This window comes from Haliotis rubra, unplaced genomic scaffold (genome assembly GCF_003918875.1).
Source record: "Haliotis rubra isolate DU_JTF1 unplaced genomic scaffold, ASM391887v1 Scf1072, whole genome shotgun sequence".
NCBI classification, from domain to species: Eukaryota; Metazoa; Mollusca; class Gastropoda; order Lepetellida; family Haliotidae; genus Haliotis; species Haliotis rubra.
In genome coordinates, this window is record NW_025764973.1 from 249,005 (window position 1) to 273,346 (window position 24,342).

The following is a 24,342-nucleotide window of genomic DNA, read 5'->3' on the forward strand; positions in this document are numbered from 1 at the left end:
GGGTTTTAAAGAGTTACGAACATATTTTTTTCTAAAGGCTTGATCTGTTCAAACTGAGCGTTAGCTTGATTGTGTTCTGTTGTGAGTGAGTGAGTTTAGCTTGAGTAATATTCCAGCAATATCACAGCATGCAGGGGACACCAGAAATGGCCTTTGCACATTGTAACCATGTGGAGAATCGAACCCAGGTCCTTGGCGTGACAAGCCGAACGCTTTAATGACTGGGCTACCCCACGCCTCCTGTTCTATATTGAATATACATGTGTATATGGTTAAACCAGTGGCTATGTCTGTGCAATGAAAGCGCTTTCTTTCGAAGACCATATTCGTTTAGAATTTGGAAATAGCGAGAGTTAATCTTGTGTGAACGTTTACACTATTACGAATTACGTCGTTGCATGCTTCTCTTTCCATTGAAGAAATACATAACATGGTATTTCACATGTTTGTTATATAAATAATTCTTTAAAATATGTGTAAAAAATCCCTGTAATCGATACACGTACATCAATATCTCCTTCATCAAGCGATGCAATCCCTGGTTGCCGTTGAGAATCGATGGTGATACAAAACAAATATTCCCTTGTCAGGCCATTATCTGAATCGATACATACAAGCTGTTTGTCTGAAATCAGATATCAGTTGCATGCTTAGTAGTATCATACTGTATGACCAAACGCTTCCTACTATTTCTGTTTGAGCAACGAAGATCCAGGGAAATCTCGAACAAGAAGACAAGGCACGTTGGATTATAGAAAAACCCAGTACGACAAATAACAGCAAGTAAGCAACCATCAGAAATCATTGACTACGAAGCCACGGATACAAACCACAGGAGACAACTCCAGCTGGAGTTATAGACAAGTCCAGGAACAGCAAACCATAAATTGTCCACGAGCAGCAATCAAAGGCACGTCCAGGAACAGCAACTATAGGCAGTCCACGAGCTGCAGTCTCAGGCACGTCCAGGAACAGCAAGCATTGGTAGTCCAGGAGCAGGGGTTACGGACAAGTCCAGGAACGGCAACTATAGGCAGTCCACGAGGTGCAGTGTCAGGCACGTCCAGGAACAGCAACCATTGGTAGTCCAGGAGCAGGGGTTACGGACAAGTCCAGGAACAGCAACTATAGGCAGTCCACGAGGTGCAGTGTCAGGCACGTCCAGGAACAACAACCATTGGTAGTCCAGGAGCAGGGGTTACGGACAAGTCCAGGAACAGCAACTATAGGCAGTCCACGAGGTGCAGTCTCAGGCACGTCCAGGAACAGCAACCATAAACCGTCCGCGAGTCACAGGGAAGCCAGGTAAATAATCCCAAGAACACAATAAGTCTATGGTATTGTAGGTTCCTAACGTTTCAGATATCAAATCGTTTGAATGATGAAATCAAGCAAAGCATTTAGTTTGGAAGTTTCCTGCTGTATTATGTTTTTACGATCTACGATACCGAATGACGCGATGGATCGGCCTGCTTATGAAACCTTTTTACTACTTTACAGACTGAAATTTACTAATAGTTTTCCGTTGATGCAACTTTACTACCACCTATGTATTTGTTTTTCAGGTGTAGTACTTTCCAGTAAAATATGATACCCAAACTGAAACGTGTTTTAATATCCCTCTGTTGTTTTGGGATATGTGGTTGTGTCTATTTTGGACTTCGGTTAACAAGGACCAAGGACTTCTTAACCAAACGTGACCACACAGACCAGTTCATTGTGAAGGAACAAGCATACTATCGACAGGCAGACTTGAATAACACAACGGCCAAAAGGGTTGGTGTAAAGGTATCAGAGGTGTCCGTCAAAACTGCGAATCCATTTAATGGAGAAGCCAAACAGCCAACTGAACGTATAAAGCACAGACCAGTGAGCTCATATTCTTTGCCACCGACGTTATTCAATGGGACAGACATGAACCCTAAGATAATGGCCTTCTTCACAAAGAATGCATCTGATCCTCGAGATCCGTACATAAATCTACACCAATTTGTGTACTCTCTTAACCCAAGTGTTTGTGCAAATACAAGTGTATTCTTGATGATGGTGATACACTCGGCTCCGGGGAATGCCAAGAAGAGAGATCTTATTCGAAAAACATATGGCTCTCTGGCCAAATACAGGGGAAGAACACTTGCCCACGTCTTCATAATGGGAAGAACTACTGACGACAAGCTCCAAAACACAATAATAAACGAAAGCAAGCTTTATGGAGATATTGTCCAAGGAAACCTTCCTGATAGTTACTCAAACTTACCTCAGAAGCATATCATGTCAATGGATTGGTATATACACCACTGTAACTCATCATACATATTAAAACTGGATGATGATGTCTTCATCAATCCTTACCGAGTCATTGACTTTCTTGCTGGTGGTGACCTCACCCAAAGAACAATGTTCTGCACAAAGATTTCAGGGAAAGGACCAGTGAGGAGTTCAAAGTATAAAAGCTACATTTCTTACCAAGAATATCCTTTTGATATATACCCTTCATTCTGTTTAGGCTATGCATACATCACTACACCGGAATGTTGGTATTCCATGCATGAAGTGTCCAAGAACAGCAAAGCTCTTCGTATGGACGACGTGTTCGTAAGTACTGCACTGGCTATGAAAGCGGGAGTAAGAAAAGAAGACTTCGGGAAAATAGTATTCGATTGTTGGTATCACATGAGTCACTTAAACATAGAGACCCTTAGAAAGAAGGCAATAGTCATAGACAGAGCAAATAGATGTGGCAGCCGACCTTTTCATTATTGGGATCACATAAAAGAAGACTTAGTTTCACTAAGAACGTTTAATAATTCTAAGAAATACCAGGAAAATAATATCGGATGATATTTCCCTTCTACGGCTGCTATTTGTACATTGCAGGGAGTGAAATAGCTGCAGAACATGTTTACTTTACGAAACAGACAGAAACAGATAACTTCGGACCATCTGTTGTTATGTGTCTTTGTTCAAACTAGGGGAAAGAGCTAGATTCACGAGTTAGTTAGTGGGTGAGTTTAGTTTTAAGCCGCACTCAGCAATATTACAGCTATATAGCTGCAGTCAGTAAATAATCGTGTCTGGACCAAAAAATCCAGTGATCAACAGCATGAACATCTACGCAATTGATATACGGTGACATGTGTCAACCAAGTCAGCGAGCCTGACTACCTAGTCGGTGACCCGTTAGTCGCCTCTTACGACAAGCGTGGGTTGCTGAATATCAATTCTAACCCGGATGTGCACGGGTGAGATTTACGACGAATTGATTCCAGTAGAATCATGACTTTGACGGTGTTACATTTATGTTTCTGGCGGTGTCTTGCCACTAACAACAGATTGTATGGCTTTACTCTTATTAAAATTAGATTTATTTGCGTGTGTGTTTCTTGGCTTCGTTAAGACCATATAACCCGACCCATTCTCTTACCAATTCAGTTTACCTGTAACATATTTATAGATGTACTCTAAATCAGGAGTATATATTTAATGTTGGTAAGTGAGTGAGTTTACTTTTAAGTCACACTCAGCATATTCCAGCTATATGGCGGCGGTCTGTAAAAACTCGAGTCTGGACCAGACAATTCAGTGATCAACAGCATGAGCATCGATCTACGCAATTGGTTTACGGTTTATGTGTCAGCCCAGGGAGCGAGTCTGACTACCCGATCCCGTTAGTCGCCTCCTACGACAAGCATGGGTTACTGAAGATCAATTCTAACCCGGACCTTCACGGGTTTCCTATTTAGAAGCCTGGATACAACATTATATTTTTTAAAGATTGTAAGTGAAGATCCAGGTTAGAATTGATCTTCAGTGGTTCATGATTGTCGTAATAGGTGACTAACGGGATCGGGTGGTGGTCATCGCATACCAATTTCATAGATCGATGCTCATGCTGTTAATCAGTGGATTGTCTGGTCCAGAATCGATTATTTACAGACCGCCGTCATAAAGCTGGAATATTGCTGAGTGCGGCGTAAAATTAAACTCAGTCACTCACTTAAAGGTTTCATCATATTACTTCCTGTGCTCCCCACACAACGGATTTCAATAACCTGTCTGTCTCGTGACTGAACGGACGAGTGATAAAGCTGGGCCAGACATATGACAACCCACAGTGTATCTGCTACAGACATGTATCAGCTGTGAGTTAATTACTTTTAGACATCACACGTACAGTTATTAATTTACATAATTGAACATAATTGCTCTTTTGTCGCTCATTTAGGGACCTGCGTGTCGTTTTAACAACTACCTATTCAGCACGGGTTTATTACTTTAAATAACAGGTGTGACGTATTGAAATATTGAGCTGTTATTGTCATAGTTTAAAATTACATTCGTCAACATTATCGTAAAACACGCACTGTCAGCAAATATAGATTTTGAGAAATATGTGGGCCCCATTCTCTGATTATGCAAACTGATATGAACATACTGGCACCGGCGTTATAGCTGAAGGGACCTCGTTTAGTTTAAGATGTCAGCCATTCATTGGAAACAAAACACGGTACTGAATTATTGTTATTTTTTTTGTGTCAGGTGTGAACATTTATCGCTACTGACGCTTATATCATATATTACAGTGACAGCGACGTTTCGGTGTAAGTTCTAACTGTCAGTGTAATAAGCACGTTTTTCATCCACATATTGTTACCATTCCATAGTGCTCCAACTTCTAAATGCCTCGCAAAGAAGTTGAGTTCCACAAGCGATGTCTTCTGTGAGAAAAGAATTCATTTGTGATACAGACCGTTCACTGAAGAGAGATACATTGATGTAAAACAATGGAATCGCACGAGATATATTGGTGTAAAACAATGGAATCGCACGAGATATATTGATGTAATACAATAGGATCGCACAAGGTATATTGATGTAAAACAATGGAATCGCACAAGGTATATTGATGTAAAACAATGGAATCGTACAAGATATATTGATGTAAACAAAGGAATCGCACAAGATATATTGATGTAATACAATTGAATCGCACGAGATATATTGATGTAATACAATGGGATCGCACAAGATATATTGATGTAATACAATGGAATCGCGCGAGATATATTGATGTAATACAATGGGATCGCACAAGATATATTGATGTAATACAATTAAATCGCACAAGATATATTGATGTAAACCTTGGCATCGCACAAGATTTATTGATGTAATACAGTTGAATCGCACGAGATATATTGATGTAATACAATGGGATCGCACAAGATATACTGATGTAATACAATGGAATCGCACGAGATATATTGATGTAATACAATGGGATCGCACAAGATATATTGATGTAATACAATGGAATCGCACGAGATATATTGATGTAAACCTTGGCATCGCACAAGATATATTGATGTAATACAATTGAATCGCACGAGATATATTGATGTAATACAATGGAATCGCACAAGATATATTGATGTAATACAATTGAATCGCACGAGATATATTGATGTAATACAATGGGATCGCACGAGATATATTGATGTAATACAATGGGATCGCACAAGATATATTGATGTAATACAATGGGATCGCACGAGATATATTGATGTAATACAATGGGATCGCACAAGATATATTGATGTAATACAATGGGATCGCACGAGATATATTGATGTAATACAATGGGATCGCACAAGATATATTGATGTAATACAATGGGATCGCACGAGATATATTGATGTAATACAATTGAATCGCACGAGATATATTGATGTAATACAATGGGATCGCACAAGATATATTGATGTAATACAATGGAATCGCACGAGATATATTGATGTAATACAATGGGATCGCACAAGATATATTGATGTAATACAATGGGATCGCACAAGATATATTGATGTAATACAATGGGATCGCACAAGATATATTGATGTAATACAATGGAATCGCACGAGATATATTGATGTAATACAATTGAATCGCACGAGATATATTGATGTAATACAATGGGATCGCACAAGATATATTGATGTAATACAATGGGATCGCACAAGCGTGGAGGGCAGACAAGCCGCCTGTGTTTATATTAGTTGTATATTACTTGTAAACTCTGAACGTGATGCCGATTGTTGATGCTATGCAATAAAGGTATTGAATACATGTGGCATCTGCTTGTTTAGGAGGACATGAAAAGTCTATACCACTCATGCTGACAAGTAGCATGGCAAACAGGGACAGATGGTCAAGGAAAATACACCTACTTGTGGAATGTAAAGATTTTAAAGACAATTCATTGGGTTCTCGGGAGGTTTTAAACAAAAAACAACAACAAAAGGAATAACCGGTATAGATACTTGATTGAGGCACAGGGTCAGCCCTACAAAGTGAGGCTCTCTGCATCGACTTTATGTGCGGTGTATTGAGAAAAGGAGCAACTTTAGTTGGCCTGAAAAATGAAACAGAGGGTTTCCATGTTGCGGCTCAGGGGCAGCCTGTTTCAGCCACAGGCCCTCGCGTCTTTGCGAGGATTAAAGACTTTATCAAATATATACAAAAATTTGAGATGGCCCCCGACTCGAATGCTTCACAGCATGATGCATTGTACTGTGAAGCATTTCGAGTCGGGGGTCATCCCAAAAACAATATTTTTTTAATCATTAATCCTCGCAAAGACACGAGGGCCTGTGGTTCCAACCCGAAACTGTCAATCTGAGATTTTGCATTTACACGTGATAGTCACAATTTTGCTATGTGCGATTTTAATTGCAAATATAAAATTTAAGTTATCCAAGAAAATGAGGGGATAATCCATTTTGGGGTGATATTATTTTGGGGAGCATTATTATGTGCGTAAAATGAATATTCCATTCACAACATGTTAAATTGCGTGCAAACATGTCAGTTTAGTTCAAACGACCTTCCTGTGGACGTGAACATTGCTTGCGTAAAATTCGAATTTTACATTGAAACAGCGTTTTGTTGTTCATTCAGTGATAACAAACTTTTAAAATCAATATAATGTTTTCTGACATGCAATGGCTCTAAAGTCAGAAACGGTTATGTGCAGTTGGCATGTTGGAAGTTGGATTTTGGTTTGGTTTAGTTTTACACCTCACTCAGCAATATTCCAGCTGTATGGTGGCGGTCTGTATATAATCGAGTCTGTACCAGACAATCCAGTGATCAACAGCATGCGCATCGATCTACGAAATTGGGATTCGATGACATGTCCAAGTGAGCAAACCTGACCACCCGATCCCGTTAGTCACCCCTTACGACAGGCATGGGTTGATGAAGTAGCCCGTATCTTCACGGGTCGAAGAAGACAGGTGATTGTGGCATGTGTTTAACAGTCAGTAATTACGTTGGTGAGAAACACTCAAACATCGATCTGGTCGACCAAGGCAAAAAACGGCACACGTTTCCTGTAAGCTTCCTATGTGATAAATTGAGAGTCGATTGTACAATAATGAGTATGTGTTTGACGCCGCAGTCCAATAGACAATTACAGTCATTGAACGGACGTGTGACAAGCCGTTTTCACAATTATTAAGAAACACTGATATTTTAAAATGTTTTAAAGATAACTTAAATGACAATTGAGATTTGAGATATGTATAATGCCTTTGCGAATGTGTACAAATTTATTCAAGATTTTGATTTAATTTCTAATACAATTATGTGCCCTATGATCGTAGTTGTTTTATAGGTATCTTAAACACAAATATTTTCTTGATATCTCAGTTACATTTTACGATATCAGTAATTCTATTTCGGATATCAGAAATTAATTAAAGATATCTTATTTACCGATATCTTAAAACAATTATTGATATCTTTAAATAGAATACAGATATCTTTAAATAGAATACAGATATCTTTAAATAGCATACATATGTCTTTAAATAGAATACAGATATCTTTGAGTAGAATACAGATATCTATATATAGAATACAGATATCAAACAATTAAAGTAATTAATAATTTCTTAATAAATGTGAAAACGGCAGTGTCCCTCTGAGTATGAGTCATGCGGTATTTAACACATGGTATCGGGTTCTAGAAGTCGCTACTTTAGCAATGAGAAAGGTTTATCTGCAGTATTGTGGCCATGATACAAGACTTCATCAATGTGGGTTTGTGTGTCAAGGTCAAATACCGATCGTACCGCATATTTGACGGTTGTTTAAGATAGCGCCATGGTTGACGTGATGTCTGTCACGGAGAGATGGTAACATGTTGTGTAGTTCGGAATACCAACAGCACTATCAGAAGACTAAACAGACCGAGATTTCAACCAAGCGTACTATTGTGTATGTGTCCCAGAAAGGGAAATAGTTGATGATAGTGTCATACAGTATACTGACTCTTTCCTTTTGTTTTTTGTCCCGACCTACCGCGTGAAGTCCGGTTATAACGAAACCTTGGCAAAACTTTGGCCTTTGAATTCGTTAGAACTGTAGTTTACGGTGGACAGTGCTTCATTCATGACTCGGGGCGGTGGGGTAGCCTAATGGTTAAAGCTTTGGCTCGTCACGCCGAAGACCCGGGATCGAATCCCCACATGGGCACAATGTGTGAAGCCCATTTCTGGTGTCCCCCGCCGTGATGTTGCTGGAATATTGCTTAAAGCGGCGTAAAACCAAACTCAGTCAGTCAGTCAATCATTCATGACTCATTTCTAAAGTTAATGATGATGATTTGGAGATTTTACGTGCGCTTTCCGACATGATGCGCATTTCGCACAATTACCACCCCAGAACGTCACCTAAACTGTCATTTAATGTTCAATGCTTATTGAGTTATTGTACCATGATTCAGACTATTTGTTCACTGAGCTTAAGCTTATTCTTTAAGGAAGAACACCTCCATAATGTCTGTGGTTGTTTGCATAAGGTCAAATCATTGACGTAGATCTCATAGGGCCATGAAGGTATTGTTGCTTGTGTTAATTGGTCAAGTTGTCTACATAGACGTCTGCTCAGCATGAACTGGCTGGCTGCACCTTGTCACTGCTAACCCGCCTCTGATAACAAACAATAAAGAAACACACTCAAAGGCCGTGACCCCGTCACCCTGTTAAACCATTTACTGTGTCCACAATGTTAAACATTGAGTCATGTCGACAATTTAGACCAAGTATTGATGTAGAACCTTGCATCATGTCCACAACGTTAAAACCATGTGACAATGTCCACAACATGTCTAACCATGAGCCATGTCACCATGTTAAACCGCACCATGTCCACCATGTTAAACCATGTACCACGTAAACCACGAATGTTAAACCATGCACATGTCCACCATGTTAAACCATGCATCATGTCCACCATGTTAAACCATACACTATGTCCACCATGTTAAACCATGCACGATGTTCGAGATGTTAAACCATGCACCACTCCACCATGTTAAACCATGCAATATGTCCACCATGTTAAACCATGTTAAACCATGTTCCACCATGCAATATGTCCACCATGTTAAACCATGTTAAACCATTAAACCAATATGTCCACCATGTTAAACCATGCAATATGTCCACCATGCAATGTCCACCATGTTACAAAATTTACACCATGTGAAACCATGCACACCATGTCCATGTCCAAGTCAAACCATGTACCACCATGTTAAACCATGCACCATGTCCACCATGTTAAACCTTGCACCATGTCCACCATGTTAAACCTTGCACCATGTCCACCATGTTAAACCTTGCACTGCACGATGTCCAATGTCCACCATGTTACACCAAGTTTGCACAATGTCCACAATGTTAAACCATGCACAATGTCCACCATGTTAAACCATGCACCATGTCCACCACCATGTTAAACCATGCACCATGTCCACCATGTTAAACCATGCACCATGTCCACCATGTTAACACCATGCACTATGTTCACCATGTTAAACTGTCCACCTTAAACCACCATGTCCACCATGTTAAACCATGTACCACCATGTTAAACCATGTACCCACCTCCACCATGTTAAACCTTGCACCATGTCCACCATGTTAAACCCACCATGTCCACCATGTTAAACCATGCACCATGTCCACCATGTTAAACCATGCACCATGTCCACCATGTTAAACCATGCACGATGTCCACCATGTTAAACCTGCACCATGTCCACCATGTTAAACCTTCCACCATGTCCACCAATGTTAAACCTTGCACCATGTCCACCATGTGTCCACCATGTTAAACCTTGCACCATGTCCACCATGTTAAACCTTGCACCATGTCCACCATGTTAAACCTTCCACCCTGTCCACCATGTTAAACCATGCACCATGTCCACCATGTTAAACCTTGCACCATGTCCACCATGTTAAACCATGCACAATGTCCACCATGTTAAACCTTGCACCATGTCCACCATGTTAAACCATGCACAATGTCCACCATGTTAAACCTTGCACCATGTCCACCATGTTAAACCATGCACCATGTCCACCATGTTAAACCATGCACCATGTCCACCATGTTAAACCATGCACCATGTCCACCATGTTAAACCATGCACCATGTCCACCATGTTAAACCTTGCACCATGTCCACCATGTTAAACCTTGCCACCATGTCCACCATGTTAAACCTTGCACCATGTCCACCATGTTAAACCTTGCACAATGTCCACCATGTTAAACCTTCCACCCTGTCCACCATGTTAAACCTTGCACAATGTCCACCATGTTAAACCTTGCACACCATGTCCACCATGTCGGACCATCATGTTAAACCTTCCACCATGTCCACCATGTTAAACCATGCACCATGTCCCACCATGTTAAACCTTGCACCATGTCCACCATGTTAAACCTTTCACTATGTCCACCCAAACCATTCCACCATGTCAAACCATGCCAATGCACCATGTTAAATGTCCACCATGTTAAACCTTGTACCATGTCCACCATGTCAAACCATGCACAATGTCCATCATGTTAAACTACTTACCGTTTCCACCAAGGTAAACCATGTACCATGTCCACCATGTTAAACCATGCAAAATGTCCATCATGTTAAACCTTGCACCATGTCCACCATATTAAACCATGCACTATGTCCATCATGTTAAACCTTACCGTTTGCACAAGTGTCCACCATGTACCCAGTCCACATGTCAAACCTTGTACCCATGTACACCATGTTAAACCATGTACGATGTCCACCATGTTAAACCCTGCACCATGTCCACAATGTTAAAACCTGCACCATGTCCACCATGTTAAACCATGCACCATGTCCACCATGTTAAACCTTGCCCCATGTCCACCATGTTAAACCATGCTCAATGTCCACCATGTTAACCTACTTACCGTTTCCACCAAGGTAAACCATGTACCAAGTTAAACCATGTATCCAGTCCACCATGTCAAACCTTGTGCCCTGTACACCATGTTAAACCAAGCACGATGTCCACCATGTTAAACCATTCAATATGTCCACCATTTTAAACCATGCACGATGTAACCCATGTTAAATCATGCACCACTTCCACCATATGAAACCATGCACCATGTGAGTGAGTTAATATTTAACGTCACCTCGGCAATATTCGAGCCACATAGTGACGAGAAAAGTTAGGTTCAATAAAGTTCATATCTGTCGCGAAGGACAGTTAAATATCAGCAAGATGTAACAATGCATGTCTAAAAACCAACCATTTCAAATATTCATATTATCTAATTGAAACAAACATCAAATAGGTTGATTTTGTTGATGGTGATGCACTGCTGGACGGTACAGCGATGGGAGTAAACCAGGTGAAGTCATTCACCAAGTCTGCTCAGAGTCGGTCATTTGTGGAGAAGCTTTCTGAGAAGCCATTGCATGCATCTTGTATACATGCAGTGTGTGGAACAGAATATCAGTCCAACTGACTCCTGGTCTTAAATGTGAAACTGAGGGCTTTCTTTTTGCTGCCCAAGACCAGTCACTTCCCACTCGCAATCGCCTAAATGTGATTCTTAAAGAAAATATTAACATGAAATGTCGACTGTGTAATGAATTTACAGAGACTGCCCAACACCTTGTCAGTGGATGCCCTTCCTTGGCATAAACAACATATCTTAAAAGACAAGATGGCATGGCTCGTTGCCATCTATTATCGTCTTATCTATGCCTGTGGCTTTGACTCCGAGGTCCATCCATGGTACGACCCTGAACATGTCCATGGCGTCATGGAAAATGACAGCTTTAAATTTCTTTGGAATAGGCCCATATACAGCCTGAGAAGAATTCCAGCCAACAAACCTGATCTTATCCTTTTTGATAAAGCCAATGAATTTATATTTATCATTATCTGTCCCTTTTGACAGCAACGTGATTGGCAAGATTCAGGAAAAGCATGATAAATATGCGGACCTCTCCTTTGTGGTTTCTGAGGAGATTTAAATTGCTGTGCCAGTACATGCATTCAGATAATTTGGGAACACAATGATGGACCAGTTTTGTCCCGCTTAAGCGTTTGGAAAACTACTAAAATCATTTCTTCGATTGTCGTTGAAATTGTTCTGTAAAAGGCAAATACTGAAAATATCACTAACCCTTGGACATCTCATTTCACGATACATCAGATCTACTGGTGATTCGGTTAAAAATACCCAATATGACAACTTAGGGACAAAATTAAAATATATCTGAAAAATATAAGATATTCTTATAGATTTCCTATCCTAGTTGCTGCTTTTACTATGTATGGGAATCACCACACATTAATGTGTTGCGGGGCCATGAATGAAACACCATTTTACAGGAAGCCAGACACAAAGTTACCTTGAGTTTCAATCGAGAACATTACTTGTTGAAAACATTGATCGTGTGAATTCACTTTGTAACACTGCCAAGTCATTTCCTTTGCAGCTGCTTTAACAGCTGTCGAGTCGTATTCGCGTCCTTAACAGTTTGGCTATTAGTTCATTATCACAAACATCAGGCCGTAAGTGTTACTGCTTTCCTCATAAGTGAGTGAGTTAAAATTTAAAGTCACTTTGGTAATATTTCAGCCATATCGTGACTTAATCAAGTTGTAGTTGAATAATAACAGAAAGGTAAGTTATAAATAAAACTGTCAACGAAGGACAATAACACAACTCGAATATCACAGATATAAATGTAAAACTAGTAGTTAAATCTAAAACAGTTTAGCTATAGAGGAAAGCACAATGTAAAAGCAGGCCATAGATTACCAACAACTGAAGGTAGATCACCATACTAGGGACCATGGGGGCTTACAGTACATTTGCTTCCTGCATGGACCCTAGCCGGATTTACACCATCCCTTCAGCTGGCATCACCAGCCGATTGATAGAACCTGGTCCATTCTGCCACCCGTCTTGGTGAAGTAAGTGTCGAAGTGGTGTCTTGGACAAAGGAACACTGTTCGTGGGGAACCAGTGCCCTCAGCCAACAGAATACCTCCCTCCACCGACAAAGGGGCGCAACCTATGGCAAACATTTTGCCCCATTCGGTTGCCTATTACGACCAGCAATGGGGTGCTCAGGACATATTCTACCTCAGGTCTACACGGGGAAGAGCTCTCCACGAGCACCCTATGCACCATGTCCCTCATGTTAAACCATTTGTTATGTTAACCCGTACACCATTTTAAACCATTTAAATCACCACTTCCACCATGTTAACCCGTACACCATGTCAACCATGTTAAACCATTTAAACCATGCACCACTTCCACCATGTTAACCCGTACACCATGTCAACCATGTTAAACCATTTAAATCATGCACCACTTCCACCATGTTAACCCGTACACCATGTCAACCATGTTAAACCATTTAAACCATGCACCACTTCCACCATGTTAACCCGTACATCATGTCAACCATGTTAAACCATTTAAATCATCCACCACTTCCACCATGTTAACCCGCACACCATGTCAACCATGTAAAACCATGTTCATTGTCCGTCTAAAGTTGCAATGTTCGAATGTCATAAACAGCCTAAAACTCTCTATAAACAATTGAATAAATATACTTTTATAATGGTAACAACAAAGAGTCATTTGACTCAATATACATTTGACTCGGACAGCATATTGTTTTAAGAGATTAGATAAAAAATATAAGGTACTGTCCGAATTTGCAATGTCGATCTATTTATAGCGTGGGATTTCAATCTGTTGCACCACCCGTTGTAATCTTCCCAGCTCGCCTGAAGTCGATGTCATTCGTACCTACACGCCTCCCGTGACCTTCAAGAAGATGCCATCCGGCTTGCCGGAATAACACGAGTAGTTACGAATGAAGTCGAAGTATTTTGTGGCGTGACGTCATCCATCGGCGCTAATAACCGATCAGGGGAGGGGCTTACAATTTCTCGTGTTTGGCCATGGTCATGGATTGTGGTTGTATGGGAAAATCTGTGCTTAAAATCATAGCATCTAAACCCATCACAAACTCTAAATGCCACTACGAACGATATATTTCTGTGAAAGATTGAAATATTCAGTGAAACTTAAAAACAACGACCACTACACTGTACTTGTTCACCTGTGGCCACAATGTTAATAGTATTATCTCGGTCAAGGTTGATTGTTTATCATGTTATGCAAGTAATGTCCTTCAAGTATGCATGACAAGCGAAATATATGCTAATGCTACCGAGCGTTTAAAAGATGATCTATGCACAATAAGCCTGTATTAAACGGACTGAAACCTGAAGACTCCTGAACTGACTCCCTCCCCAGCAACAACAAATATATGCCTTCATGCCAGTCCTTTGCAGTCTCAAAACAATAAGTCATTCTCACATTTTTACGATAAAGGGTGAATATGTATGAATATCAACGTCTTTAATATGAGGAACACTTGGCTAATCACGATACATTCTTTCTTATGAGCCTTGACTCAGATCAAGGACAAACATTATCGATTTTTTTATTGTGTATTATTAAACATCTACATCATGTGAACAATTTGTATTTTCCAAATATGGTCCTATTTAAAATTGTGACTTGATCTATTTATAGCGTGGGATTTCCATGAGGATTTCCCTCGACTCGATTAGAATGGTGTGCTTCCGGCGTATCACCTGGGCCGATGCAGACCTCGTCTTCTTTTTTTCTCCAACACATTGGCTAAAATAAGTTCCCAACAGCAATGGCTCCCATTCTCTGTCCGCTACAGCAGTCAACTAAATAGCTAACAACAAGCTTGGTTGATGTGATCTAACAGCAACAAACTCTGCTACAGTTATATGGTACTCGTCACCATCGTGATCTCTCTACAACAACGTTAACACTGTAAGGGGACCGAGGTTTGTCCAGCAAGAAAGGGTTTTGACAAATCGTGCAAACGACAGGAATGAATCTTTCATAAACAAAACAATGCACACATTCCTCCTCCCTAACTATACCGAATTTACGGAAAGATATGGGTCATTTTCAAAATTGGTAGGATTTTCTGTCCGTTCCGAATAATAAAAAATCTGTTAGTATAAAAGGATTATTTTGTTCAAGAAAACATATTTAGATGTTTTACTAGTCAGTAAATGTGGTATATATCATTAGTCTTGTCATTTTGAAATTAATACTTAACCACATTTTGGGGTCAAAATTGGCAGATTTGATCCGTCCGGATGTGACGGTCCCTAATATCAATGTTCACAAATAATGTAAATATAAATGCAAATAAACAAATTAATTCATATCATGCCAATTAGGATTGATCAAAGCATACTCAGACTGCATTTCAATTATTTTTTAACTTAAAAAGTTTTTTCTTCAAATTGTAACATGCTTGTCCTGTGATTCTGTGTCCTGACCGTTACCAGTGTATGAAATTCCTGCAATAATTTTCCCCTGGAGCTGGATTGTAATACTACTTCCTGTGTCTGTTTGAGCTAGCCCCTGTGGATGTGACAGCAGATGAAATAAAAGAGATTCAATACATTTTGAAGAAAACTGACAGTGGTCAAATAAGTATAAATGTTATGTGTCAACCTTAACTGTCCAGACCGTTACCAGTGTATTTTGTGTCAAATATGCTCTCTTTTTTAAATTTCAAAAGATATGGTGCCCAGAAATGGAAGAGGTGAAAGGCATGTCCTTTGAAATCTTTTTAGGATCATTCATTTTTATTTAAGATTTACTTACAAATTGTCTTAACCGTTACTGTCCAAACCGTTACCATTCTGCAAAGTAACGGTTTGGAAGTCCTTGTAACAGTCAGGACAATATGATTTGCATTTCAAAAAGTTATTCATTAATATTTGAAGTATAACAAATTTATAATTTCCTTGAGAGTTAAGATAGTTTAAGCATGGACTTGTACTGTTCAAAGAAGATTTGATGTAGTAGCATAAAAACACAGTCTCTGGTAACGGTTTGGACAAATAATAGTAACGGTCAGGACATTTCTTTAATAGATTTCAATTTTTTGAAGAATATGTTCTATGGTGTGATAATAAATTTCTATTTACTTATCTATCTGCTTTTGATAATAAAAAACCAAAACGAATTTATCACGTTAAGTTTCTATTTTCTATAAGATCTATAGTCTTTATGAATTAAAGGTAACGGTTAGGACAAAATGTAGTAACGGTAAACAACTTAATTGTATTCCAACCTTTAAAGATTGTTTTGGTGTAGTCTGTTTTGACTTTGAGAGATATGTAAGACTTCCATTTACTTAGAATATTGATAGGTGCTAATAATATGTTGGCCTTTGTATTTGATAAATATGTGTTACCATCTCACTATCAACAAAAGCTAAAGGTATCCAAGTTAATGAAAAGAAGTATATTTCGTGGAGACTAATATTGCACCATAATATCAACAACAAACTGACATCTATGCAGTGGCCTGTGTAGCATGAGCATGTGTACAGTATCATAGTTGTTGCAATACCTTTCAAAATATAAACTTTTGCAACATTTTACACTGATGTCCTGACCGTTACCAATAATGTCACAACCGTTACTTTTCATTCAATTTTCGTTCCCCAATTGCACTCTTCTTTAGATTATAAGTGATTTTTTAATCTAGACAGGTGTGTTTTTCTATTCTTTAGAAGCTACAGTTTGTTTTATTCAAAAAGCCTAAATTCATTCACAAGTTTTATATTGATATAACAAATGTCCAAACCGTTACCAAAGCATGGAAGAAAACATGTCATATTAGTTACGAGTAACAATTTCTATGACACATTTCACTGTCTGTCCAAAAAGGGTTAGCAGTTCAAGTAAATGATATCATTTTTTTTTCCTTTAATGTTACCTGTTTTCTATGTTGAATTAAACTGTTTAAGGCTTATGTCCAGCCCGTTACCATTCCTGTCAAACCGTTACCACTATTGTCCTAACCGTTACTGGTGTTAATTGATTGCTCTAATTAATTAATGATAATACATGAAACACTCCTCTTTATGCTGGTGTCATCAAAAGATGTTCTGGGCTTAGTAGCTGATGTTTATTTTAGACAATTTTACCTGTTGAAAGCTATATACATAATAATGTTTTAGAAAAATGCTATCATTTTGTGGTAAATAAATGAAAGATACAAAATAACACTTTCAAGATTCATGATGATAGTTTTACCTTCAAGTTTGATTAAGTCTATGTAAAAGCTGTGTCTGTCATCTTTAAAAGATTTTTATGAATTATATTTCAAAATCTATATTCTGACTAAGAAGTGGTAACGGTCAGGACAGTCCCCAACCTTGTAATTACTTATGTATCAATTAAAAAAGGTCAATGAGTACATTTCAGTCTGCATGTTTGTATTTTTTGAATAATTAAGTGTTTGAGGTTTAATTTGAATAAAAATTAAATCAATTTTGAGGAGTTTGATTTTACTGTAATAAAAGAATTGAAAATCCTACCAATTTTGAAAATGACCCATATACGCGTTTCAAAAAAGAATGAGTGAACAATAAACACATCGACATATTAACCATAGCAGACAGAACATTATACTGCGGAATTGGCACTGAATGGGCAACACTTGTCTGGCCTTGAAACATAATCTGCCAGTAACAATCGTGTAGTGATTGGCATCACAGTGGAATAAAGGGGTTATCATTTAGAGTGAGTCATGAAACAAATACTTCAGATTGATAATATATAGAGATATAAGACAGTATGTATGTGCAGTCATGCTTACATCGATTGCTTTGTACTTTAGGTATCGGGTATAGACACAAAGATTAACTCAGTGGCAATTAGTATGGTTTTTTTCGACAGATGGCGAAAGAGAGAGAGAGGGAGTGGGGAGAGAGAGAGAGAGAGAGAGAGAAAAGAGAGAGAGGGGAGGGGGGGAGGGGAGAGAGAGAGGAGAGAGAGAAAGAGAGGAGAGAGAGAGGAGAGAGAGAGAGAGAGAGAAGAAAGAGAGAGAGAGAGAGAGAAAGAGAGAAGAGAGAGAGAGAGATGAGAGAGAGAGAGAGAGAGGAGAGAGAGAAGAGAGAAAGAGAGAGAGAAAGAGAGAGAGGGAGAGAGAGAGAGAGAGAGAGAGAGAGAGAGAGAGAGAGAGAGAGAGAGAGAGAGAGAGAGAGAGAGAGAGAGAGAGAGAGAGAGAGAGAGAGAGAGAGAGAGAGAGAGAGAGAGAGAGAGAGAGAGAGAGAGAGAGAGAGAGAGAGAGAGAGAGAGAGAGAGGGCGTCATTATTTATGTGCACTCACACCCTACCCCCTTCTCCAAAATCCTGGCTCCACCCTTGAACACACAATAGGCCAAACTGGCAAGGCTATAGTAGCTGATCTTGTCTAGCACAGTGGACAAATCAAAGAATGTTGATAACGCAAGCGTGACTCAGATCAAGGTCAAACATTATCGATGCATCATGTGTATTATAAAACATCTACATCATGTAGGCCACGTGTTTCGAGTACGACTGGCACCAGCATACACTCACTTGTGTTTAACATTCTCAAACACAGATAGAAGAACTGAAGTCTTATCATTACCTTATCATTTACCCAGGTACACTTCCCACGTGAATGTCCCCAAGTGGAGATTGCACAATGGTTTGACAGAAAACATCTCACTATAACTTCCACTGACTTGGTGTGGCAAAGCCAACACGATGACCGGCTTCTGTGGGGAATCTTTGATATTGGTAAGTGGTCTGTGATCATTGTAACTTAAGACAGATTTTGTGGCTTTCTTAGCAAAATTGCAACATCATCACGGAGAAATGGGCCTCGCTGATTCCTGATCAGAAGGAAGCTTCTGGAATATATTCAGAGATTTTGGGATTTAAGAACTTAGCATACATATATATGTGTATAAATATTTTCTTGTAAACCCACGTATTGTATAATGTCATTAATATTAAATAATATAATTGCTTGATTAAGTTTACTATATATATATATACAAAAGTCAAAAGTCTGAAGATCCTTGGTACAGATATCAATTTTTCATTTCTAACCGGTTTGTTTTGTGTGTATATTACATGGACCATGAATTCATTGTTATTTTACATACATGCGGGTGGTACATGTCAGGCGGTTGATGCAATACGAGCACAGGTGTTCCGGTGATAGAGCTCGCACTTTACATTGTTGTAAAAATATAATTATAGGCCATGCTATCTCGAAAGCGGTTATGTATACTTTGTTGACAGAACTAGTTTTAATTTTATTTGTATAAAGCTAGTTCCCTAAGCGTCTATCTGGTGATAAGTTTGTAATCTGATGTATTCTCCAGTATCATGTAGATCAGAAGACGTGCCTATTCTCCAAGATCAAACAGATTGCTATGTGATCCATGTGTATTCTCGAAGAACAGTAGACGTGTGTATTCACCAATATCAGTAGACGTATGTATATTCCAATATCAGTAGACAGTGTGTGTATTCTCCAAGATCAGTAGAGTAGACGTGTATTTCCAAGATCAGTAGACGTATGTGTATTCTCCAAGATCAGTAGACGTGTGTATTCTCCAAGATCAGTAGACGTGTGTATTTTCCAAGATCAGTAGACGTGTGTATTCTCCAAGATCAGTAGACGTGTGTACTTTCCAAGATCAGAAGACGTATGTATTCTCCAAGATCAGTAGACGTATGTATTCTCCAAGATCAGTAGACGTAGATGTATTCAAAAATCCAAGATCAAGTAGACGTATGTATTCTCCAAGATCAGTAGACGTATGTATTCAAATCAAGATCAGTAGACGTATATATTCTCCAAGATCAGTAGACGTGTGTATTCTCCAAGATCAGTAGACGTATATATCTCCAAGATCCAAGATAAGTAGACGTGTATTCTGTATTCTCCAAGATCAGTAGACGTATGTATTATGTACTTTCAAAATCAGTATGTATTCTCCAAGATCGCCAGTATCAGTAGACGTATGTTTTCCAAGATCAGTAGACGTATGTATATTCACCAATATCCAGAGATCAGTAGTAGACGTGTGTATTTTCCAAGATCAGTAGATCAAGATCAGTAGACGCAGATGTATTTTCCAAGATCAGTAGACGTGTGTATTTTCAAAAATCATTTCGTTTATTCCATGTCCGGATCAGTGCCTATTCTCCAAGACATCATTACGTGATGTTCCATGTTTTGCTTATCGCGAATGTCACTGAGGTCACGGTGTTGAGGACAGCAAGTGCCATGCACTAAGCCCGTGTGGCACGCGTGGCGAGGCCTCCACAAGGGAGATCTTCGGGAATAGGGTCTCACATACAGATGTGTATTTCTAACACCGGCATATAACACTTGAATCAGTTGAATGCAACATAATGTGATCCTTCATTCAGTGAGTGAGTGAGTTTAGTTTTACTCCTCACTCAGCGATATTCCAGCTATATGGCGGCGGTTTGTAAATAATCGAGTCTGGACCAGACAATCCAGTGATCAACAGCATGAACATCGATCTGCGCAACTGGGAACCGATGACATGTGTCAACCAAGTCAGCGAGCCTGGCCAACCGATCCCGTTCGTCGCCTCTTACGACAAGCATGGGTTACTGAAGATCAATATTCTGACCCGGACCTTCGCGGGTATGATCCTTCACTTATGGCACAGATTGTGACAACCACGTTGAGACTACGGAATCTATTAAAGTGCTAAAGTTCAGAAAAAATCAAATAATGTATCAGTTATATGGTAATTCACGGTGTTGTTGAAGGATGAGTAATCCCAGTGGTGCTTGATAACATAGCACCTAACATTACTGTGCAAAACGAGTAAGTTAATAGAGCGTATAGCCTAGTTTACATGTCCCTATTTACCCGATGGGGGGTAACTAAACCCCTTGAGCAATATGTAGTATTATGTACCCTGAGGAGTAGATATCATATAAAACATGTTCTCCAGGGGGTAAATATCCCATATCGATGGGAGGAGCAAGTTACGTTCCCATGTGCAACTTCGAAAATATCTGTCCAGTCCAAGCACATCTTTATATGGGGTATATGCTTTTACATCCAGCTTTATGCAATGTAGTCTCTCGAGGATGTAGAAACGTTCCTCTTGGAAAATAGATCTTAGTAGTGATGAATCAATTAAATGAAGTGCAATCGGAAACATGACTGTAATGAATGTCGATCCCCTCTAGTTGTGGTCTTAAGGCATTGAGCGATCTGCAGGATGATAGGAGAGGAGATGCAATTGCACACGTTGTCGACAACGATAAACCTGCACAGATCATTTTTCGTTCGGAGCTGTTATCCCGGGCTAGTTTAAGCGTTTTTTGGGGGGATATCTGTCTCTTCAAATACAGAAGTCCATCAGTGGGTCCACAACACTTTATTCGGCAGCTAAGTTTGCAATTACATGATAGTGCAGCAACGGCCAGGCAGCATCACAGAGGCGATCGTCAGCCCACCTGCCTAGCGCTGTCCGAGGGTCAAGTCCCGTTACATTAAGAATTCATTGTCTATATACTACTGACTGTCAGGCTGCCCTGTATCGTATTACGATACATGTATGGTCAACCTGCAGTATCCAGCATCCACCCTCATCCACAACGTTAAACTTCCGTGGCCAGCCGGCCATACTCTAAGGTTCATTAGGGTTAATTACACGCAGGCAGCTGATCTGCACATGGCCGTGCTGATGGTCATGATAATAAGCTGCTGATATTTCATGCATATTGTCAGTACTGTGATTTAGATTTAGATAACACAACTTTAACTTAACTCAGAGAATATACAAACATGTCTATATTTCCCGACAAAACCCATACCCCATCTAAGTGCCTACAACACTGTGTTTATTTACAGGCTAAGGGGCCTTCATAATTTATGTTTGCGGGTGGGGGGTGGGGTGTTGGTAGGGGAGGATAATTATGGAGAAGCATGTACAGTATGAATGACACCCACTCCCCTACAATTTATGTAGAAAATTGATGACGACCTCCCTAGTACATGTGTACTACCTCCCACCCCTCTACCTCCCATCTGCCACCTCCCACCTCCCTTCAATGATATATTCTGTATTCCAGGACGTGGACCTGCTGTTGAACAACACGTGGCCAGAGTTTCCGCCATGCTTCCATCACACGGTGCTGGTGTGGGTGCGGCGCTGCTCCACTTCATTTTATAGAATATCCCCCACTCCCCAACCCGCACACCCACCTCCCTTCAATGATATATTCTGTATTCCAGGACGTGGACCTTCTGTTGAACAACACGTGGCCAGAGTTCCTGCCATGCTTCCATCACACGGTGCTGGTGTGGGTGCGGCGCTGCTCCACTTCATTTTATAGAATATCCCCCACTCCCCAACCCGCACACCCACCTCCCTACAATGATATATTCTGTATTCCAGGACGTGGACCTGCTGCTGAACAACACGTGGCCAGAGTTCCCACCATGCTTCCATCACACGGTGCTGGTGTGGGTGCCCTGTGGCTGGTTGTGGCTCACTCTCCCAGTCTTCCTCAGGCACCTCATATCTCTCCCCGAGCGCCTGCATCTTACAAAACTTACAATAGCAAAACTTGTGAGTAGCCGATAAACTTTTTAAATGTGAAACCCTCTTTTCGGTATTCATAAACAAACTAAAGATAATGATGATTACAAGTATGCTTATTGTTATGGCAACCTAGGCAACACCTAAATATGATACAGGTACTTATTGCTGGGATGATGATCTGCGTCATCGGTGACGTCATCAGAGCCGTGTCTGGAGAAAAAGGTCTCCACGATATTTCTACCTCTTTCTACACAGCTACTGTGTTGAAGTTAACAACCTATGTAAGTATGACTGTCGATGTCGTTTCATTTTACCCTCATTTCTCTCATCACCATATTGGTGGGTAGCCTAGTGGTAAAAGTGTCACGCCGAAGACCAGGGTTCGATTCCTTCTGTTGGTACCATTAGTCAAGCCCATTTCGGGTTTACCCAGCCGTTCTGTTGGTGGAATATTATTAAAAGTGGCGCAAAAAAACCCTCATCCACTTGGCATCGACACAAAAAGAGATCGATTTTTTAACAGATATAACTTCCATTTTTGTAAACCTTGTCATGTGTCCATCGACCAGATTCTCAGCATCACATTAACCGTGTTATCAAGACGACGAGGCATCTCAAGTTCGTGCCCTCTCTACATATTCTGGCTGCTGCATATCTTGTGTGACGTCATCCCATTCTACTCACTCATTATACAATGGGTATGTATGTTATATGTTATCTGTATCTGCTTGATGTCACGTGTCTTGTGTGACGCCACCTCAATGTACACACTTTTCCATAGGACTGCACGCTATTACCAGTATACTGCAATTCAGAGCTCCAGATAAGATTTAGCTCATGTGGGTACTGTACCCACTGTATTTTTTTGGAGTGGGTATTATGAATGTTGAGTGGGTATTTCATTTTCCGTTACCCACTGCTTTCAAATATGTGCGTATTTCAGTCATTTTACTCACCTAAGTATTATGTCATTGAGTAAGTTTACTAAGCAGGTATGTTCTGACTTATGTCATACCTAATCAAAACCAACTTAAATATAATGGAAATGATTTCATACAAAATCACTGATCCTATACTGACAGTACAACACTTGTCCTATACTAACAGTACAACTTGATAGCAATCGATGTCTTTTTCATTACGCAAGCGATTTATATAAATATATTCCGTACGCATTTGTTTTAAACTTTTTGCGTATCTATCATTTAAAATGCGTAACTGGTACGCAACAATTATTTTTCAATGCTTATTTGGAAATTTTCTATGCGTATTTTACCCGGATACGCAGCTTATCTGGGCCTTTGCCAGACTGCAATATATTTTATAAAACATACGTATTGCAATATACTTTCTGACAACCGGTGTATTGGTTTCAAAAATATATGAAGTTTTCTGATTATCTCTATTATTTAAATCAAAAACTTCAATCAATCTTTCATTTGCAACTGGCGTTTCCCTTCGTAATTCATTGACCAA

General features: G+C 39.7%; 2 protein-coding genes across 2 annotated transcripts in view; both read left to right on the forward strand.

Moving 5' to 3' along the window:
* The first annotated feature begins 631 nt into the window (after positions 1–631).
* On the forward strand, positions 632–3,080 carry LOC124280119 (UDP-GalNAc:beta-1,3-N-acetylgalactosaminyltransferase 1-like). Its single transcript, XM_046716014.1, has 2 exons — positions 632–1,305; positions 1,566–3,080. The coding sequence occupies exon 2, from the start codon at positions 1,588–1,590 to the stop codon at positions 2,839–2,841; it is 1,254 nt and encodes a 417-aa protein (XP_046571970.1). The 5' UTR covers positions 632–1,305; positions 1,566–1,587; the 3' UTR covers positions 2,842–3,080.
* Positions 3,081–18,923: 15,843 nt separating this feature from the next.
* Positions 18,924–24,342, forward strand: part of LOC124280093 (ATP-binding cassette sub-family C member 2-like) — a 34,174-nt gene continuing 28,755 nt past the window's right edge. The window contains 4 exon segments of the mRNA XM_046715985.1: positions 18,924–19,054; positions 22,720–22,893; positions 23,022–23,147; positions 23,436–23,564. Coding sequence (XP_046571941.1) covers positions 19,022–19,054; positions 22,720–22,893; positions 23,022–23,147; positions 23,436–23,564 — 462 coding nt within the window. The 5' untranslated portion in view covers positions 18,924–19,021.